This window comes from Salminus brasiliensis, chromosome 11 (genome assembly GCF_030463535.1).
Source record: "Salminus brasiliensis chromosome 11, fSalBra1.hap2, whole genome shotgun sequence".
NCBI lineage: Eukaryota > Metazoa > Chordata > Actinopteri > Characiformes > Bryconidae > Salminus > Salminus brasiliensis.
Window position 1 is genome coordinate 34,738,394 of NC_132888.1, and position 22,426 is coordinate 34,760,819.

General features: G+C 43.9%; 1 protein-coding gene across 1 annotated transcript; it reads left to right on the forward strand.

Annotated features, from left to right (window-relative positions):
* The first annotated feature begins 2,596 nt into the window (after positions 1-2,596).
* On the forward strand, positions 2,597-5,026 carry LOC140564995 (mRNA decay activator protein ZFP36). The gene is made up of 2 exons (XM_072690716.1): positions 2,597-2,707; positions 2,933-5,026. Exons 1-2 carry the CDS (start codon positions 2,678-2,680, stop codon positions 3,938-3,940), a joined length of 1,038 nt encoding a protein of 345 aa, XP_072546817.1. The 5' UTR covers positions 2,597-2,677; the 3' UTR covers positions 3,941-5,026.
* The last annotated feature ends 17,400 nt before the right edge of the window (positions 5,027-22,426 follow it).

A 22,426-nucleotide genomic window follows, 5' to 3' on the forward strand; every position in this document is an offset into this window, starting at 1 on the left:
ATATAATGTTCCATATATACATATATAATTTATATTATATTATACATAGAACATATTCCAAATTCCACCAACTTCCACATATTATATTCAAATAGAGTGAGCTAATGAGTTATTATATTACTACTTATCTTTGTAACTATATGGGCATACTAATATATATATATATATATATATATATATATATATATATATATATATATATATATATATATATATATATATATATATATATTTTTTTTTTTTTTTTTTTTTTTTTTTTGTAGTAAAAAAAAAAGGGGGGGGGGTAACACCTATATGACTTGTAATAACCTTCCACACTCAGACTAACGGCTATAGGCTCTGAACTTTTAAAAAATCTGAATGACACGAGGGAAAATTACCATGTGTCATACGCCTTTTTTCCCAAGTTTTTACTCCAAGCCAAATTGGGCAAGGTGAAGGGACAGACAGCTATTTATAACCAAACATGAGAAGGCATGCCTGTTTTTAGCTCATGCTTTAATGCAGCAATAGCAATAGAGCAATAGAGACTTAGGCTTGGCTTTCATAATTCCCGACAGTATACAAAAGCTATGAAGTGGCAGGTCATGTGCTTTAAAAAAAGGTACGGCCTAGCTCTTGTGTGGAGCAATGAGGGAATTTTTGCTTTCTTTTTTATACTTTCTATTGGGACCCCTCTTCAATGCTTTTCAATATCATGACTCATTGGGATGTCAGTATGTATTTATGTACTCATTTAGATGAGTTGGAAAAGCAAATGCCCAAAGCACAGCTGACAAGTCACTCACTGAAGTGAAACGAAATTTAGTAGCTTCAAGTTTCACAGTTGTTCAAAACATAAACGGCACAGCCTTGTAATTGCAGCCAACTAGTTTTACATTGCTGTAATTCACATGGAAAACGTCCAGCACTGACGAGTTGTGGACATGTTGTCCCTGCCTCATTTCTCTCATTTAATAAATGTTACAGTACAGACTATGGAACAATGATGGTCCATTCCACATCTGTACTTTTACAGGATATGTCAAAACACTTCACAGGATATACTGATGATACAAATGACATAGCCTGAGAGACATTTCCGCGAGTGAACTGGCATTTTCCTTTCTCACAAATATAAAGCAAAGTGCTCACATAACAACATGACTCAGACTGATACTGGAAGAGAAACCAAGGTCCAACATCAAAAGGTGTAACATTTATGATCTAAAAGAAATTGGGTTTAAAAAAAAAAAAAAAAAAAAAAAAGAGACACCTAACCTTCCCAGAAAAGTTCTCTAATCCCAAAATTCCCTAATAGGGGCTTTCTTGATTTTTTTTTTTTCTTTCTTTCTAGCAAAATGACCATGGTTTGCTTAACTTTGATTTGAGATAAATCAGATAAATCACCCTGATGTTTGGTGGGGAAAAAAAACATAAAACATAATTTTTCCATATATATATATATATATGTGTGTGTGTGTGTGTGTGTGTGTGTGTGTGTGTGTGTGTGTGTGTATGTTCCAAATTCCACCAACTTCCGCATTTTATATTAAAATAAAGTGAGCTAATGAGTTTATATTACTATTTATATTTGTAACTATACGGGTACCATTTATGATCTGAAAAGAAATTGGGTTAAAAAAAAAGAGAGACACCTAACCTTCCCAGAAAAGTTCTCTAATCCCAAAATTCCCTAATAGGGGCTTTCTTTCTTTCTAGCAAAATGACCATGGTTTGCTTAACTTTGATTTTTATATATATATATATATATATATATATATATATATATATATATAAAATTTCTGACCAGAGGAGGATGGGTCCCCCTTGTGAGTCTTGGTTCCTCCCAAGGTTTCTTCCTCCAGCTCTGAGGGAGTTTTTCCTTGCCACTGTCGCCGTTGGTTTGCTCACTGAGGGTCTTTGATCCTTCATGTCTTACGTTATTTTCTTCTTTATTTTTTTGTCTCTGTCTTTTATTGATCACTATTTATGTAAAGCTGCTTTGTGACGACAACAGTTGTAAAAAGCGCTATACAAATAAATCTGACTTGACTTGATATACATATACTATATATGTGTATATATATAATGTTCCAAATTAGTGAGCTAATGAGTTTATATTAATATTTATATTTGTATATTATATATATATATTTTTTTTATTATATATTATATTATATTAATTTTTAGGACTGTTGTACTGTACTCAGTACTGTACTGTATCGTTACGTCACATTCATCACAGATCACGAACTCCGTTGCCAGTAAAACAGAGGGTCTCATCTACTGTATATGACTTGTAATAACCCTCCACACTCCGGCTGGCGGCTGCAGGCAGCGTGGGAACGCTCTCCGTCCCTCCGGGGAGAAACGCGGCGGCGGGTTACAGTAAACGCTGTGCTCCAGTGCTCCCGCTGGTGAAACTGCAGCATTTTCACTGCCACCTAAAAGTACACACAGGAGTTTACGAGAGCCGGAGCCGCCTGGCCTTGTGTACGAAAGTGTGTGTGTGTGTGTGTGTGTGTGTGTGTGTACGTGTGTGAATGGGCGGGGAGAACGGGAACTGGACGTCACCCTTTCCCACCCCAGCATAAAAACGAGCCTCTGAAGCCGGAGCCTTTCATACAGTTCACTCACACTCTTCACCCGGCGGAGCTCTCACTGACACTGTTTCTTCACCGACCAGAACTCGACCATGTCCGACTCGTACGACGACATTCTCCGGGTAAGTTTACCACAGAGTCGGCCTCTGCTGCCGGGCAGCTCAGCGCCGGTCGTGGCTGCGGTGTCCCCGCTGTCGCTCAGCCCAGCTCAGCTCAGCTCAGCTCAGCCTAGCTCAGCTCGCTGGCTCTGCTACGTGGCAGCTGAGCGCTGTCTGTGGAGCTCGTCGTGCTTGTGGAAACTTCCTACACTTTGTTGACATTTGGCTTGTCTTCTTTTCTGCTTCCAGAATCTGGTCAACATTGGTTTGAACGACCACTTCCTCCAGCAGCAGCAGCAGCAGCACGCCAAACCGTCGCTCTTCTCGCCCAGGAGCCTCAGCTCTGAGCAGCTGAGCGACGAGTGGCCGGCCGACATATGGAGCGAGAACTCGCCCAGCAAACCTCAGCTTCCCTTCAGGGCGGACCGCTCCATGAGCCTCACCGACAGCTACCTGACCAACTACGGCAGACCCAAGGCTCCTGAGGTGCCGCCCCCTCCCGGCTTCCCCCCGCTGGCGCCCGCGCCATCCAACCGCTACAAGACGGAGCTGTGCCGCAGCTACCAGGAGCACGGCAGCTGCAAGTACGGCAACAAGTGTCAGTTCGCCCACGGCGAGAACGAGCTGCGCGGCCTGTACCGGCACCCCAAGTACAAGACGGAGGCCTGCCGCACTTTCTACAACTTTGGATACTGCCCGTACGGAACGCGCTGCCACTTCATCCACGAGGAGAAGGTCTCCGACCGCAAGGCCCAGCAGCAGCAGCAGATCCCCGCGCAGCACCCGCGGCTCCTCCGCCAGAGCGTGAGCTTCGCCGGCTTCCTCGGAGCTCGCAGCGCCTCCCCGCCGACGTCCTACGAGCCCGCCGGCTTTACTCGCGCCCCCTCGGTCTCTCCGCCACCGGCTGACATTTTGTCCCCCGTCTTCGGCGACCCGTCCCGTGAGATGTTCGCCTTCCAGCAGGGCAGGAGAGGCGGCGGCGCCGCCGCAGAGGTGGACCACCACCAACACGGCGCGCCACACATCCTGGAGCCCCGAAGGTCGTCGTGCTGCATGTGCGGCCACGGCAACGGCTTCCAGGCGTCGCAGGGCAAAGAGAACCGGCCCAACATGCAGCGCTTCCCCTCCGACGAGTCGCTGTCGGACCGCGAGAGCTACAGCAGCGCGGGAAGCGCGAGCGGCTCCGAGTCGCCAACGTTCGACAGCGCAAGCGGCAAACGCCTCACTGTGTTTGCCCGGATGTCGCTCTCTGAGTAAAGCTAGCCTGCCTTGTTTTTTCAGGACTTAAAAACGGCCTCCGAAAAGCCGCCAAAAACGATTGTTTCCCCAGCCAAAGATTTTTAAAGAGGCAAATTTATGCCGTCAGCTCTTAATAATGCTGTTTGTATTTGTATAACTTACAGGCCAGGGACCTTTTAATACTGTTCCAGGCACAGCAGAGTCCACAGTGTTGTGAAGTGAGGCCTGTCAGGCTGACATGGCAACTTTCTGCAGTGTTCATTCCAGCCCAGACAGAGCCTAAAGAACACCCTCTGAATCTACCCGACACTGGGGGCTTTGCTGGGCAGTCTAAAGCTACGTGTTTTGTATTCTTAAGTCATGTCTTCCATTTTGCTTGCTTGGCTGTGGCATTTCTACAGCAAAACAAGGCATTGCGCAACACTGCATACAGTGCCATACAGTGACAGAACCAGTGCTATAATGGCGCAAGCTGAGCTTGTGTCTGTATATGTTCATTCCCGGCGGTCAGCTGACAACTGAAACTATCCTAAACCAGCAATGTGACAAACTTGAAAAACAAACAAACAACAACAACAATAAGAAATGCTGAATAGCTATATTCTCATGTACTCACTAAAAAATGCACTTTACACATTATGTACTGGGAGAAATGTAGCATTTAACCAAAGCATTATGATCTCATGTGCCTGTTCTGACTTTTCTACCAGAATAGCCGTTCGGCAGACCTCCCTTTATGTTTTTGACCTTGCTGTCCCCCAGCACACGACAAATCCTAAAGCAATGTATTTTCTGATTTAACTGTTGGACGACGACGACCTGTCGAGTTGGGTCTCTACTCAACACTTGTCTATTTTCTTTATCAGGGACTGTAACGATACAGTATTTTCTCTAGACTAGGTTGCTTTTATTTGCATCGTTTTGTAATTGTATAGACTTATCTAAAGTATTTATTAAGTATTTATTAAAAACAAAGTAATAACAATGTATTTTGTACTTATTTATCAACCAGTGTGTCCAGGTACGAGAAGTGTTGCCACAGAATGATGGATTTATTCCTAATGAACCAAAATTATGAAATAAATACCAAATGTGGAAAGATAACTCTTGGCTGTTTGTTGTCTTGTTCATTAAAAAAAACAAAAACAAAAAGCACAACACTCAATACAATACTTTGTCCTGAGCATATCACCCAACAAAGTAACAAAAACACTCATTGCCACCTGAGACTACATTACAGCGTATCGTTTACTGCACTCACGGGTGCCGATATCGCACTTAAGAGGATCCGTCGTATGTTTTTCATGATAAAAAGGCTTGAAATGTGAATAGAGATGTTCTTTCCCCATCAAATGTTCCCACCCACCTTAATCAACCAACAAGTGGTCAGTTATACCTGGGACCTTCTTCAGTGCTGTTGTAAAAGCAAGCATCCCAGGTGACTCCTCATGACACTGCTTTGAAGAATCCATAATATTGTTGGTCACTGTGTATTGATGGGTTTACTTAATAGCCGACACAAAGCACATGAGCACATAACGCCTTTCATTAAATGAAGCAGAACTATGTCTTTATCTTGAGCAACAGTGGGATGTATTGTTTCACAAGATCTTACAGCACTGATCCTTTCTTTCTTCTGTCAGTTTGAATAGATGTCATCCTCCAAACTAGCTTAGCTAGCTTAGGTTCCAGGGGAAACCTCAGAACAGAGTTCAGTCCAAATTCAGCAGTCCATGTCAGAGAATCTATGCAGCCTACCTTACCTGGAAAGAGTGTTTTGTAAACAGAAGATATGGGGTTGTGACAATATTTGGAACACGTGGCCGTATTTCATACCATAACAAATATTCCCTGACCCGACCCGACGGCCTCTTCTTCTGACAGATATGTAGATATGTAGACATCAGTCACTAATTCACAGCATTTTTCTTTTTCTTTCCTGCGTTACAGGTGCTCAGGCCATTGTAATATACCCAGCAATTCTGAGAACCACAGATACCTTTCAGACCCTTTCAGGATCTAGCTGATTTAAAGGTAAAAGGTAAAGGTGCATGTATTTGTCACTGTACAGCGAAATGTGTCCTCTGCATTTAACCCATCTGTGGTAGTGAACACACACACACACACACACACTAGTGAACTAGGGGCAGTGAGTACACACACACCCAGAGTGGTGGGCAGCCAACTCCAGCACCCGGGGAGCAGAGAGGGTAAAGGGCCTTGCTCAAGGGCCCAACAGTGGCAGCTTGCCGAGCCTGGGAATCGAACCCACAACCCTGTTATTGATAGCCCAACGCTCTAACCGCTGAGCCACCACTGCCCCAGAAGCACAAATAATAGCACCTACTACGTCATATATGTCCACACACTGGCCTGGGATACCAAAGCAACACCTAACAACCCCCCTACCTTATAAACTATAAGACATTACCATAATGACCACCAACAATGCCTGCCAATACCAACCACATATCTACCCTGCTAGCAACCACCAAATATGCCATATTAACCATTCAGCCGTCCAATGCTATACATCTACAGTCATAAAAACGTTTTAAAAATTGCCTTTCAACATTGTATACTGGCTTTGTCAAGTCAACGTCCCCTCCTGGTTACTATTGTTCATGGCCATAGCACTCATGCGGTTGCAGAGGGCATGTAATCCCATAAGAATTGAGCATCCTTTGTTCTCATATTGCCACAAAGCATGCACAACCCTCAGGTGCAGCCTGGGAGCTATGGTCACAACAGTATTCAGATTTTCCAGTAAAGTCTTCTGTGTAGCAGTGTCATGGAACAACTAATTTTGGTTCCCTAAATGAGATTTCGGGCCATTTTGAAACTTCCTGAAATGTTGTTTTTGTGAGCAGTGTTGTGTAATGCAAAGATGCAGAGATTCTATACCAGGTTTTTTTTTCCTAGAACAGGACCAATCCAAGAACTATGTATGAGCCTTTATTCCTAACAGTGAAGTTCAGCGGTTCTCAGTCCAAATGACTCGCCCCACACCGCATTTCTTGTGTTTTCCCAGCTGTAGCACACCTGAATTAATCAGCAGGCAGCAGGTAGCTAACGCAGTCACTTTGGGCTGAGTCAGGTAATGTCAGAGTGGAGGAAAAGCAAAAATGACTCAAAATGCTTAATGTGCTGATTCGGGTGACCACTGTCTGTAACGTCTACATACATGCTCCTTCCATCTCTTTTCGCTTCTTCAGAAGTTCCCTGCTATGTGCCAACTGCGCTCTTAAACAGAGTCATAGACAGTGACAGGCTGAACATGAACAGCAGCAGTATAATCTTCATGAGAAAGCAGACCTGAAGTACCCATCACATGATACGTTGTGGCTGGAAATGAGGATATGGACGAATGAACCAAAACGACCTGGGTGTTCACAAACTCGAGAGCAGTGTTTCCAGTTCTGGTTTTCCCACCATTGTGTCCTGTTAAAGCAATATAAAAGGCAGTGGGAGTGTACCGCACATACCCTCATGGGGAAAAAAATGGAATATTACAGAATTATACATGGTTTGTACAATAAAATATTATATATTATTGTACAAGTTACTAAACAGCACAATAGAAATTTGATGAAGAGATAAAGTGGTGCATGTGAAGGTCTGGAATACGGAATAGCGGTTGGTTCGCGTAGTAAACCTGTTGAATGTGGGAGAAATGGCCAGGTGTGATGACCTGAGTGAAGTGGATGAACCAAAACAACAACAACAAGACAGAGGTCCAGGAGGGGACGAACCAGCGTCAGGGCGTTGGGCTACCAAGGCTCATTGATGCGTGAGGACAACAAATTGACAGAAGGCCTATTTTATTCACTTTCAAGGTCAAGCAGACCTCTAGTTCAGAGCCTGTGGTTCCTTAGTTTAGGCATTTGCTACCTACCTAAACATGGTTGCGGCCTCATGGATATGTTTTTGCGAACCGATCTGGAATAAGAAGTCTGATCCGCAGCAGCTCCAACTTCAACTTACGGCATTTGCTGCTATCACGTCGGTGCCAAATACCACAGGCACCTTCAGAGGTCTTGCAGAGTCCATGCCTCTGCGGGTCAGAGCTGCTTTGGTGGCACACGGAGCACCAACGGCATATCAGGCATCATAATGGTCATAGTGGTCATAATGTTTTGGCTCATTGGTTATGTCAGCTGTGTCGTAACTAAGTGTTGTACAAAACTTGTTTACCGTGTGGTTCTTCTTTCACATTCTGGTCTTTAGCAGAACTGTGATGCCAGTAACCAGTTCAATACACCCAATAGTCCATTTAGCCCTTCTTCTTTCATATGTCAGCACACACACATGCACCGGATGTGTTACCATAACAACCGAGAAGGTCCAGCTAAAGCAAATAACTAGCCGAAAGCACACGCAGGGGTGTATTCTGGTCTGGTGGATGGAAGCTTTCGGTGTGCCTGACACAGCAAACAGAAGCAGCTGTTTTATGGGGTTTTTTTTAAAGCATGGCCTGAACACTGTAATAACAGTGAGCAGGCTGTGATTACCTCACTGTATTTTACGCTTTGCCTCGGTATTTTGACAGTGCCCTCAAGGAGGGAGGGAAAAAAAGAGAGTAAATAAACGTATTTTATTTACACCCTGAAAGCAGCGGGCTGTCCTTGAGTGCATGTCTTTCTGCTGTCAGGGTGGAGTGTTCTGAAAGGCTGGCGACAAATATTTGTCACATTTAATAGTGCATCCTTTTATGGGTCAGTGGTGAACTGTCCTGCATCATTTCAGCGCATTATTATATGAAACATCATGGAAACAGCTTCACGGTACTGAGCAAAACACTGAGCAAAACACTGAGCTGTGGGCTTCCATCGCTAAACAGCAGTGAAATTATTAAGCTGAATCTTCTTAATATCATCATATTAATAACATCCAGTAATGTGCTCTGTTTAGTTGTTCTTGTATTTATCTCTTTAAATACAGTAAACTGGCCTTGGATCAGTGTAGAGTTTATAGATTCATTTATGCTGCTACACTCTTTTCATATTGTGACCATATTGCTTCTACTTTTTTATTTTATTTTATTTTTTTCCCACTTGTCCTGTTTATATTCTATTATTTTATTTATTCAGTAATTGCTCTTTGGGTGTAGCTCCACCCCATGTACCAAATGTTATGCGAATGACAATAAAGTCTCCTTTATCCTTTATAACTTTGCCTTCCTGTGTTGCGCTCCGGGATTCACTGAAGATTCACAGTGTTGGATGTCCTCACTGCTTTGGCACAGGCTGTGAGGTGTTTCCAAAGTAAGCAGGGTGAAGATAGATGTAAGAAATTTCCATGTCCTTTCTTTCTGACCCCTGACCTGGGTCTGGTGGACATGACGTAGCCCAGCAAGGACAAGAGCTTGTTTACAAAAGGAAAAAAACGATATATGGCTGCTCATTTCAGTTTCACAAAAGAAGTCACGTCGTGTTATTCGGCGAGACTATTCATTTACACTTTACTTGAACCCTCCACCAATAATCACACCATAAACAAGTCATGACAGACGTCATTTGTTGTCTTGCATTGTCATCACAGAGTATGTCCAGTAATAAAACAGAGTCACTGTACCATTCCTGGTAATTGTCATACCAGAAGACGGTTTGTCACACCATTGCAATGACTGGTAATGGTAACACTGTTATTTTACTGGACATGAAAGCATGGCTATGTCAGTGTTTCGAGGGTTCAGTTCATATAGTGTCCGTAAAACTAGCGCAGTAATCAATGTACTGTATATTTACTGCAAATGACAAAGGGAAAAACGACACATTCCTGGGAAACTAGCTATTTCTGAAAGTCATTCCTGAGATGAGTTCAGCTTCAGTGGTCCGTCACCCCCATGATAGCTATTAATGTTTAACTGTGCAGAGCTTCTTATGTTGCACTTTGACCCCTCACGCCTGTTCATAAACCTTCAGCCTGATACACTAGAAGGCAAACAGCCGTCTTGGTGATTGATGAATATAAGAAAACCTGTTTGTAGTGAGCCTGCAGTGAATAGCCTTGCTGAAAGAGGAACAAATAGGAATAAGCCCTACGTCAACATTCATTAAGCTTCTCTGTTGACTACATTGTGACGGATGCCTTTTTAAGCAATTTTCCTGCACCGTCAAATGCAACATTCCTCCAACTCCTTCGAAATGTGTGTGACCTTCTTAAAAAATCAAGTTTTTTACATGGCCCTTAGACTTATGGTTCGAGGAAGCTGTACATTTTTAAGGAGGTTCTGGAAACGGTCCTCAAAATCGCACATGACACAATGGTTATTTTAAGAAAGATCCTTCTGGGAAAGAAACGTGTTTTTTTTTTTTTTCTGATGAGTTCAGAAAAGTTCAGAAGAGGCAAAAGTTCAGAGAAAGCACAAAAAGCCCCGACTGAGTGAAAGGCACAAGCGTTTTTCCTGGTTCATGGCACATTTTTAAGGTGCCAGATGCAACGTGGTATCAAAAGTGGAAGTAGGCCTCATGCTCGAGGTAGCAATTTAAAGGCTATTGCGCAAAAGTGGTCCGAGTGCAGACGTGCACAGCGTCATGGAAACGCATCTGCTTTCTGTTCTGCCTGTGCAAGGCGCTGTTAAAGCCTGTCAAAGAGCGCTGGCTGCCAAGAACAACATGGAGTCAGGTCCCAGCCTGGAGCTTTTGCGGAGAACACATACAGCCAAAAGTATGAGAAACGAGGGAGAGAAGGCTGCAATCCGAGCTAGATGCTGCCAAATCCATTGCATGCATAGTGAAGTATTTCTCAGTGTGGGTGAGAGGGGTGGTTTCCATCCCTAAATGTTACACTCCTATTTGAGCTTCCTGTGAAGCTGCATCTATTTTAGGAGACCAAGTCAGTGTGGTGGCTTAAAAGTCCCATTATTTTCATGCTGTTGAGATACCTTGACTGAGAAGGCCCTGACTGGCCTTGCTTTTTCAATGTATTTGGAATCAGTCCGGAAGACAGTTCTAAGTTAACCTTATACCTTCCCTGAAAAGATACTGGGACTGATGAGCTAAACAGTAGTGAGCCATGCACCAATCAGATATAACATTACCATCATTGACAGGTGAATTGACAAAAATTCTACAGTCATTTCTTAAAGATGATGTGTTGAAAGCTGGAAAACTGGCAAAGGCCAAAATGTGACGGGTCAGAGCTTCATCTAAACATCAGGCATATTTTAAAAATACAAATATTCTGGCCTGCAGTGGCCAGTTCCACTGACAAATGGTGAAAAAGGGACATGGCCACCTAAGCCTCAATGATGCGATTCATGGAGGGCCCACCTCACAACATTTGGAACACTGGTGGACCTACTCTGTATTAGGTAGGTGGTATTAATGTTATGGTTGATCTGTGTATACTTTAGCTAAGAAGGTACCCCAACTAAGAAGATTCTGGGCCTGATGAGTAGTCAGTTATCGTGCGGCATCGACTTGTGAATCTATCAAGGATCAACACAGCTAGAAGTGAGCTGTGGACCTTAACTGAGAAGATTCTGGGCCTGATGAGTAGTCAGTTATCGTGCAGCATCGACTTGTGAATCTATCAAGGATCAACACAGCTAGAAGTGAGCTGTGGACCTTAACTGAGAAGATTCTGGGCCTGATGAGTAGTCAGTTATCATGCAGCATCGACTTGTGAATCTATCAAGGATCAACACAGCTAGAAGTGAGCTGTGGACCTTAACTGAGAAGATTCTGGGCCTGATGAGTAGTCAGTTATCATGCAGCATCGACTTGTGAATCTATCAAGGATCAACACAGCTAGAAGTGAGCTGTGGACCTTAACTGAGAAGATTCTGGGCCTGATGAGTAGTCAGTTATAGCATAGCATTGATTCGGGCGAAATCACGACACATGGATCCACCTACCTATATATTAACAGGTAGACAAATACAAGGCCCCGCCACAATGCATACTATTATGATTCAAGCTTAGACCTGCACTCTTCATAGGCCTTAGGATGTACTTTTACTTTTGCTGTCTGTGGCCTGAGACTAAAAGTAAAAGCTTAAGTAAGGGTTTTTCCTCCCGTCTTCCTCCCGCTATCCCTCACCCAGCATCGTTTACGTCACAGCCAGGCAGGCCCTCTCCTCCTCAGGCTGCCGAGATGAGTCCCACTGGAGGAAGGAATGTACCAGAGAGCAAGCGTGGCTATAAAAGGAAATTACTTCCACTGCTGAGGCTTTGACGTCAGAGGCCAACTATTTCCCTGTTTCCCTGCACTTCCCTCGGCTGCCCTGCGCAGAAGGGAAATGGAGGCCGCCTGTTGCTTCTTCTCTTCCCCATGCTGTTCCTCTTTACGAATACGCAATTCGATTAAACAATGCCATCATGCATTTTTTTGCCTTTGTCTTTAGATGGAAGTTAGTTGATTGTGTTTGAACAAGAGGAATGCCATGCATTCTTGTTTAAGGCCAGTTTCGCAACTGATTCACAGAACTGGGTGGACAAAGGCAAAGGTATTAAAAAACAAGGCCAATTTGGGCTTAGGTACAAATTGCGTCAATCATCCTCTCACCCTTAAATGTCAGCCGAAAGTGGTGCTGCTTTTGTGGTGGACTGTTCTTGCCTTAACAATAACACTTTAAAAACCCAGTGATGCTGCTGGGCCTCTACGCCAGGTCCGTCACCCATTGCAGTCCTATGGTGGTTCACATCCATTGATGGACATGATAAAGGGTGGCTGATACCTTATTTAGCAACAAATTAGCATCAGCCAGAAACTGTATACCTGTGAGTGTTGGCAAAAGGTAGACTACCTAATAAACTGCAGACTGATTGTGGCATCAAGCCTGTATGGTTCTGGATGTATTAGGGATTTTTCTCTCTTTGGTTTATTGGACTTATTAGCAACGGTGATGTACTCAGGCTGTGGGTGGTGAAGCGGAGGTTTTGGATTTATGTCAAATTTAGTCACTGTGCACATGCTGTACACAGCTAAATCAAAACAGATATCTCCACAAGTGAGAAAGTGAGCCAAGTCATTACGGCATCTCTCACCAAAACTGGAAAATAAAAGTGTTTGGGATCTTTCAGGCAACGCCTTTTCTCTCCAGCACCCTCCTCTAGCTGTGTAACACACTTCATTTTCAAACTGAACAACCATCAATTTTCTTGTTGGGCAACCACAAAAGTGTGCCATGCTATCCTCACAGCCGACCAGGATCAAGCCTACTCACCTCTAGTCACTCATCCAACATGGTGGAAAAGCTAGTTTGGGCTGTTTTGGAACACCTGAAGCTGCGCAAGATACGTCTCTACGTATCACTATCCTGTAAACACCATTCAGCCATATCATAAAAACCACCGAATATTAACGATCTAGATACATAGGCAGCAAGTGAACAGTTAGTTAATAGGGAAGCCTAATGATCTGATGATCTGGCCAGATTGTGATGTCTAGACGTCTGGGTCAGAGCATCCAAAACAACCGGAGGGTCTTATGGGGTGTTTCCGGAAGAAAGGACAAGCAATGAACCGCTGAAGCTTACAGGACTTGGTGCCAGATACCACCGGATACCTTCTTGGAGGTCTTGTGGAGTCCCATGCCTTGACATATCAGAGCTGATTCGGTGGCTTGATGTGGGCCTACACAATATTAGGTAAGTGGTTTTAATGTCTATTGAGATCTCAACACTCAAAGGCAAGCAGTGGTTGTGGTTGGTGTGGCGCAACAGATAAAACCACTAGCTGCCAGTGAGCTACCACACCATGTGGGAGATCAGGATTCGATTCCCAGTCTGGGTGACAGTATGCTGTGCTACACCAATAAGAGTCCCTGGGCAGGACTCATAACACTACATTGGCCCACCTGTGTAATACAACCTTGTAAGTCGCTCTGGATAAGAGCGTCAGCTAAATGCCGTAAGTGTAAGTGTAAGCCAACTGTATACGTTTGCACACCGCCTGCACAGCTCTGTTTGTCTTTATATGCTCCTTGTGTCCTCTGAGAGGTTATGGTGGCATCCATTATCTATGTTGTGTTGTACAAAATGCAACAAGGCTCACATGTCCTGCCCTTATGTGCATAGCGTTGTCATTTGCCTGCAAATCAGCATCTTATCCCTGCGTTTCCAAGCATTGTAAAAGGTCACTCTATCACAGACGCAGTCCCTGACATTCCAGTTCCAAAGCCGTGTTGTCTTCAGATCTGCTACATGACTAATAAATCATGTGAGTAATAGCTGTCTTCCCCTAGTCTCCTGTCCGGGCTCAATAGACTGCCTGAGAGTGGATGTGTCAAGCCTGCTCGAGCTTGGATTATTTAACCTGTGTGTGTCACTGTGTGTCAACCTGTGTGTCACAATCAAGGTAGAAACTGATAGCAGTGTTGTCCTGTTGTGAAAGCAACCACACAGTAACACCAAGATAATCAACGCTTAGGAAGGTTTTGAGGTAATACACATACCACTGGTTGGCACAACTACAAAGAGGCCAGTCATTCCAGATTTAGCGTGATGATTACGCATAAACATTTGACTGTGGAGATGCGGCTTATGTACTCTTGTGGAACTACTGTTATTCGCGGTACAGTGCAAAAGTCCCAGGCACTGTTACAAAACTGTTTGTCTCAGCAGTAAATGTGTCTCTGACCGTAAAAGCACATTTTCTATTAGAGTAAAGTGATCATACAGCAAAAAGTCACATGATCTGGTGGATAAATTTTGTTCTAGTCTAAAGTACAAAGGTTGAGTTAAGATTTCTCCTGTTCTTACTTGTTTTGGCTAAGGTTGCTAAGGTGTCGACGATGGTTGCACTTGTGTTGCTAGGGCGGTCGCTGTTGTAATTCAGGTTGTTGCGAAGGTGTCCGATTTGGTTGCGGTCGTGTTGCTAATGTGTTCCTAGGTGAATACTATGACACAAATGGTGGTTGTGATGGCAGTTACTCTGGTGTTTCGAGTGGTTGCTATGGCGTTTTGGGTAGTTGCATATGTGGCACCCCATGTGGTCGGTTGGGTGTTACTTGTACCTGTTCTTTGTATCATATGTGACATAAGCGGGGTGCACTAATTCTGTTGCTACACGGACGTGAAGTTAGTTAGCTAGTTATCTAAACCAAAAAATAAATAAATAAAATTATAATGAACAAAATAAAAGGACAAAAGCTATAAGAGATGAAAGAGTTGAATTATGGGCAAATTAGGTATCCAAAAATCACCTTAGCAAGTTCCCAATATGTATCATTTTGCCTATGTGCACCACCACAATGCATCTGAAGATCTACTGGAGCTGAATGGATCTGAAATGAAGATGTGATTGAACTCTAGAACTTCAGCTTCAGTTCATTCAAATAGATTAACAAATATATTGCATTAGCTATTTAGGAATTTGTACACAGTCCCAAAATCTTCACAAGCTAACAAGTAATTACACAATTCACTGATGAGCAGTTTCATGACCAGGCATGGCCTTCTCCCTCATATTTAAGGAGATGAACAGTATGGAGAAGATTCTATGTGCTGAATAAGCAATTAGGAGCTGTCAATTAGGAACTCGCACCATGTGGTCCAGGTTTAAGAGGCAAGAATCTGGTGCATTCTTAAACAGAAGGAATGCACTGGGAGCTCAGCACCACCAAACCGCCTGGAAGACCACTAAGGTAGATGAGTGCGGAAATTCTTCCTTGGTGGGGAAAATAAAAACTCCTCACAATATCTACTCAAGACGATAAGGAGGTAGCAGCGTTAGGAGGTACCACAAGAAGGAGGTAGGCATACCCTTGTCAAAGTCCACGAAAGGGGATGATGGATCATGATGGAGGCAACGTTAAGGCATGAACGGGAATGATGGGTCATGATGGAGGCAACGTTAAGGCATGAACAGGAATGATGGGTCATGATGGAGGCAATATTAAGGCCTGAACGAGATGATGGGTCATGATGGAGGCAATGTTAAGGCATGAAAGGGGATGATGGGTCATGATGGAGGCAATGTTAAGGCATGAACGGGGATGATGGGTCATGATGGAGGCAACGTTAAGGCATGAACGGGAATGATGGGTCATGATGGAGGCAATGTTAAGGCCTGAACGAGATGATGGGTCATGATGGAGGCAATGTTAAGGCATGAAAGGGGATGATGGGTCATGATGGAGGCAATGTTAAGGCATGAACGGGGATGATGGGTCATGATGGAGGCAACGTTAAGGCATGAACGGGAATGATGGGTCATGATGGAGGCAATGTTAAGGCCTGAACGAGATGATGGGTCATGATGGAGGCAATGTTAAAGCATGACAGGGGATGATGGGTCATGATGGAGGCAACGTTAAGGCATGAACGGGAATGATGGGTCATGATGGAGGCAACGTTAAGGCATGAACAGGAATGATGGGTCATGATGGAGGCAATGTTAAGGCATGAAAGGGGATGATGGGTCATGATGGAGGCAATGTTAAGGCATGAACGGGGATGATGGGTCATGATGGAGGCAACGTTAAGGCATGAACGGGAATGATGGGTCATGATGGAGGCAACGTTAAGGCATGAACAGGAATGATGAGTCATGATGGAGGCAATGTTAAGGCCTGAACAAGATGATGGGTCATGATGGAGGCAATGTTAAGGCATGAAAGGGGATGATGGGTCATGATGGAGGCAATGTTAAGGCATGAACGGGGATGATGGGTCATGATGGAGGCAACGTTAAGGCATGAACGGGAATGATGGGTCATGATGGAGGCAACGTTAAGGCATGACCAGGAATGATGGGTCATGATGGAGGCAATGTTAAGGCCTGAACGAGATGATGGGTCATGATGGAGGAAATGTTAAAGCATGAAAGGGGATGATGGGTCATGATGGAGGCAATGTTAAGGCATGAAAGGGGATGATGGGTCATGATGGAGGCAACAGTAAGGCATGAACGGGGATGACGGGTCATGATGGAGGCAATGTTAAGGCATGAAAGGGGATGATGGGTCATGATGGAGGCAATGTTAAGGCATGAATGGGGATGATAGATCATAATGGAAGCAACATTTAGGCATGAAAGGGGTGATGGGTCATGATGAAGGCAACGTTAAGGCATGAAAAGGGATGATGGGTCATGATGGAGGCAACGTTAAGGCATGAAAGGGGATGATGGATCATGATGGAGGCAACGTTAAGGCATGAAAGGGGTGATGGGTCATGATGGAGGCAACATTAAGGCATGAAAGGGGATGATGGATCATGATGGAGGCAACGTTAAGGCATGAACGGGGATGACGGGTCATGATGGAGGCAACGTTAAGGCATGAAAGGGGATGATGGATCATGATGGAGGCAACGTTAAGGCATGAAAAGGGATGATGGGTCATGATGGAGACAACGTCAAGGCATGAACAGGAATGATGGGTCATGATGGAGGCAATGTTAAGGCCTGAACGAGATGATGGGTCATGATGGAGGCAATGTTAAAGCATGAAAGGGGATGATGGGTCATGATGGAGGCAACGTTAAGGCATGAAAGGGGATGATGGGTCATGATGGAGGCAACAGTAAGGCATGAACGGGGATGACGAGTCATGATGGAGGCAACGTTCAGGCATGAAAAGGGATGACGGGTCATGATGGAGGCAACGTTAAGGCATGAAAGGGGTGATGGGTCATGATGGAGGCAACATTAAGGCATGGACGGGGATGATAGGTCATGATGGAGGCAACGTTAAGGCATGAAAGGGGTGATGGATCATGATGAAGGCAACGTTAAGGCATGAAAGGGGATGATGGGTCATGATGGAGGCAACGTTAAGGCATGAAAGGGGATGATGGATCATGATGGAGGCAACGTTAAGGCATGAAAGGGGTGATGGGTCATGATGGAGGCAACATTAAGGCATGAAAGGGGATGATGGATCATGATGGAGGCAACGTTAAGGCATGAACGGGGATGACGGGTCATGATGGAGGCAACGTTAAGGCATGAAAGGGGATGATGGATCATGATGGAGGCAACGTTAAGGCATGAAAAGGGATGATGGGTCATGATGGAGACAACGTCAAGGCATGAACAGGAATGATGGGTCATGATGGAGGCAATGTTAAGGCCTGAACGAGATGATGGGTCATGATGGAGGCAATGTTAAAGCATGAAAGGGGATGATGGGTCATGATGGAGGCAACGTTAAGGCATGAAAGGGGATGATGGGTCATGATGGAGGCAACGTTAAGGCATGAACGGGGATGACGGGTCATGATGGAGGCAACGTTCAGGCATGAAAAGGGATGACGGGTCATGATGGAGGCAACATTAAGGCATGGACGGGGATGATAGGTCATGATGGAGGCAACGTTAAGGCATGAAAGGGGTGATGGGTCATGATGGAGGCAACGTTAAGGCATGAAAGGGGTGATGGGTCATGATGGAGGCAACATTAAGGCATGAACGGGGATGATAGGTCATGATGGAGGCAACGTTAAGGCATGAAAGGGGTGATGGGTCATGATGGAGGCAATGTTAAGGCATGAAAGGGGATAATGGATCATGATGGAGGCAACGTTAAGGCATGAAAGGGGATGATGGGTCATGATGGAGGCAACGTTAAGGCATGAAAGGGGATGATGAATCATGATGGAGGCAACGTTAAGGCATGAAAGGGGTGATGGGTCATGATGGAGGCAACATTAAGGCATGAACAGGGATGATAGGTCATGATGGAGGCAACGTTAAGGCATGAAAGGGGTGATGGGTCATGATGGAGGCAACGTTAAGGCATGAAAGGGGTGATGGGTCATGATGGAGGCAACATTAAGGCATGAACGGGGATGATGGGTCATGATGGAGGAAATGTTAAGGCATGAAAGGGGTGATGGGTCATGATGGAGGCAACATTAAGGCATGAACGGGGATGATGGGTCATGATGGAGGCAATGTTAAGGCATGAAAGGGGTGATAGGTCATGATGGAGGCAACGTTAAGGCATGAAAGGGGTGATGGGTCATGATGGAGGCAACATTAAGGCATGAACGGGGATGATGGGTCATGATGGAGGCAATGTTAAGGCATGAAAGGGGTGATAGGTCATGATGGAGGCAACGTTAAGGCATGAAAGGGGTGATGGGTCATGATGGAGGCAACATTAAGGCATGAACGGGGATGATGGGTCATGATGGAGGCAGTGTTAAGGCATGGGCATGTATGGCTGCCAATGGAACTGGGTCACTGGTGTTTGTTGATGATAGGACTGCTGATAGAAGTAGTAGTATTAATTCAAGTCAAATGCTCAGTCGAATGCTGTAAAGTAACATTTTATAAATAATAAATTATAATAAGTGATATAGTTATACTATCTGCATAGTTGATCATGGGTGCACCACAGAGCTTCTCTAGGCTACTGTTGTTTGCTTATGCTGTATTTTTATAACAAGGCTAATTCTAAATTCAAAACATTGTTGATCATCAGCACATTATGTCTCTTACTCAACCCTGTAGGAATAATACTGTGTTGCTGTCATTTCTAAAAATAAAAAGAACACATTCTGTTCTGGACTTAAACAGCAGAAGTCGCCTGTGCTTCCTCTTTCGGGTTCCTTTGTGAAACATGGTAACATGGTGCATGACAATGTGACAAACTTCATGTTAAGCCACAGGCCTGGGATTTTTTTATATTTTTTTAATGTATTTATATATGTATATATATATATATTTAGATGATCATAATTTAAATATTTAACCAGTGGTCTTTTTGAGACCTGGTGTTATAGCTGAAGACATTCTGAAGAAAGAGTCTTTTTGGAGGGAGGTGGGGGGGGTACCAAAAAAAACCCCACCTACTTCCAGTCTAATTACTGAAAATGTCATATATCCAGCATAGTTTTGTCAGTATCAGTGTAAAATAGTGTCCTTTAGTTTCAAGTCATTGTTGTTGTTTTTTTAAGTTTTGGTTTTTTTTTTTTGAAGGCATAGATATTTTTTTTTCTGCTGAAAATGCAGTCTTTCACAAGAACGCCAGATGGCCGTACTTCAAGTGAGTAATTACAATTCTGTTTTTGTTGAGTCTAAAATAAGTAGTATATTTTGAAATGGCGCAAATGGCATGGCAAGTGCACGGTGAGGAACAATTCCCCTTTAAAAGCAGCGCGGTCGACTTGGGTATTTGAACAGGTGTGTGAATTTTGAGAGGGAAGTATGAATGTGAGTGTGTGGTTTAAACAGAGCAGGCCCCCAACCCCCTCCCCCCAACCTCCCCCTCCCGACATACCATGGTCATGGCCTTTTCAGAAGTCAAGAGCGGCGAATTTCATCGTTCCTGAGTGTGGGAAAAAAAAAGGAAAAAAAAGTAATCATGGAAAATTACATGATATGAAATGATAGGGTGCATTTGAACTGTGTACAATACACTATAAAAACCCACACGCCACAACAGGTCAGTGCAAGAAAAGACCAGCCGAACCTGTATAGTTGTTCAGCTGCTGGCCTGCTGTACAGCTGATCAGTTCTAGTGGAATTCCATGATTGCTCAAGGAAAGCTCAAAGAATACGTAAAGACATTGGGCCCTATTTTAGCGATCTGTAGGCGAGCCGCCAATCGCGCACCATGCGGCTTGATTTAGGTCATGTCAGCGTGTCTTTGCCATCGTGACAATGGGAAAAGTGTGCCTTGCACAGCTCGAAACGAGCAAAAGGCGTGTACTAAGTCTCTTTATTGTTCATGGGTGTCTTTTGGTCTTGACGTACAATAAAACAATCACTCGCCATTCCAACTGGCGTGAGCTATGGGTATGTGCACTGCTGCGTATCCAAGTGTGCGCAAAAAGCAGGGGTGTAAGCGTGTTGGGCACGTGTCTGTGTTGACAATTCACTGCCAAGATAGCAATAACCGTCTGACTGTTGGCATCTGCCTAGGTTGTTTTCAGTCAGTGGTGCACCTGTGTTTTCCACTGCCAAGATACATAGCAATACACCAGAAATGTACCTGAACACACTGCATTTCGAGACCGCCACGACCATCAGTGTAGATATATTTGCAAGCATCTGCTGCTATTTAACGACGCGGCGGAAGGCGTGAGAATAGACTGTTGGTGGGGTGTAAGATGGCAATGACAATCACGACACGCCTTGCGCAGGGTGTAAGATAGGGCCCGATGTATTCTCTGTTTTGTTCTGTTTTATTTATGACCTCAAATTTGCCAGAAATTTGTACTTTAAAGCACTTCCACATCATGTAAAAACATTTTTACATTTTTTAACATTTAAATCTGCTTCATTTTTGGGCTACTTTCTTTTGGAGTGACATCTGTCTGGGAAAACCACTTAGAATCTGTGCATCCTTTTGGTTTGCCAAACAAAGAAAGCATCGTAACTGTGGACAGGTCTTCCTTCTAGCTTCAGATTGTGTAGTCAGCCTTGTTGGGAATAAAGGAATGCTTTGGTTTTAAGAAAACCCCCCAAAAAAACAAGTCTATTTAAAGACTTCTGCACAGGGCCCAACTTTGAGGTCACTGGAAAATATGGGATTTGGGTGGGTGGGGAGGGGGGGTTGTGGTGGTTCACGGCCAGTTCTTCAAAGATTCTTAAAAGTTACTGTATTTCTACCCCACTCTGACTCCAGTGCAAACAATAAGACCTCTGATTCATGCAAAAACAACACAGTTCCATTATGCCATTCAGAGGTGGCACGGCTCTAACCACTTCGGTGACCACAGTGTACTGCTTGCCTCATTTGTTTCCACCTCAGTGTAGCAGAAGTCTTCCATTCTAGCACTTACTTCAGAGTTCAGCAGCAAGGGAGGAAACTCAATTAGAAGAAATAAAGTAAGACAGGAAACAAAGCGAAGAGAAAATGAATGTCCACGCGCTGTTCAAATGAACGGCTCTTGAATGCTTTCTGGCCAAGATTTCTAATCCTAGGAAAAACCTTCAATTGGGGAAGAACGTTTATATTCTGTGAACTATAAAAAGGTAAAAAGGGGAATTCCATCAACTTGCCGAAATGCCTGCACAACAATTGCTGAGATGTAAACAGTCATTCGGAGTGGTTAGGCACAAAAGAGTTTGCAGAGAAAGTAACCAACTTTGATTTACAGTGGTGGTGATAAGGACCAGGGGTCTGGATAACCTTTTTACGTACAGAACTGCCAGAACCACTCATGAATCTTATATATATATATATATATATATATATATATATATATATATATATATATATATATAATTATAATTATATATATATAATAATATAATATATAAAATACTGGGTACTATTTTGCTTCTGTATGTATGTGTTACATTAGGAATTTTACCCAAGGAATCTTCAGGGAACTGAATCCTTGTCTGCCACGGGGAAGGCAGTGCTGTTGACCACTATGCAACACCAACTTCCATATTTTTGGGTACTCAAAAACAACGTCTGGAGAATCAGGCAATACATTTGTAACTATTCCATGTAACCAATGCTTGTGATGCAGCTCTACAAGGCATGATACTCTTCGGGTGTTTGGTTCCGTTCACCACCACTGTAAAGAATGATGACTTAGCTTCTTTAAAACTGGGCTTTTACAAACGCTGAATGGCTTTATTTATGTCTTAG

Excerpts from the sequence above, each read along its gene's own strand:
- LOC140564995 (XM_072690716.1), top strand. The coding sequence starts at position 2,678 with ATGTCCGACTCGTACGACGACATTCTCCGG. Across the intron at positions 2,708-2,932 it reads CGTACGACGACATTCTCCGG|AATCTGGTCAACATTGGTTT; the intron begins GTAAGTTTACCA and ends TTCTGCTTCCAG.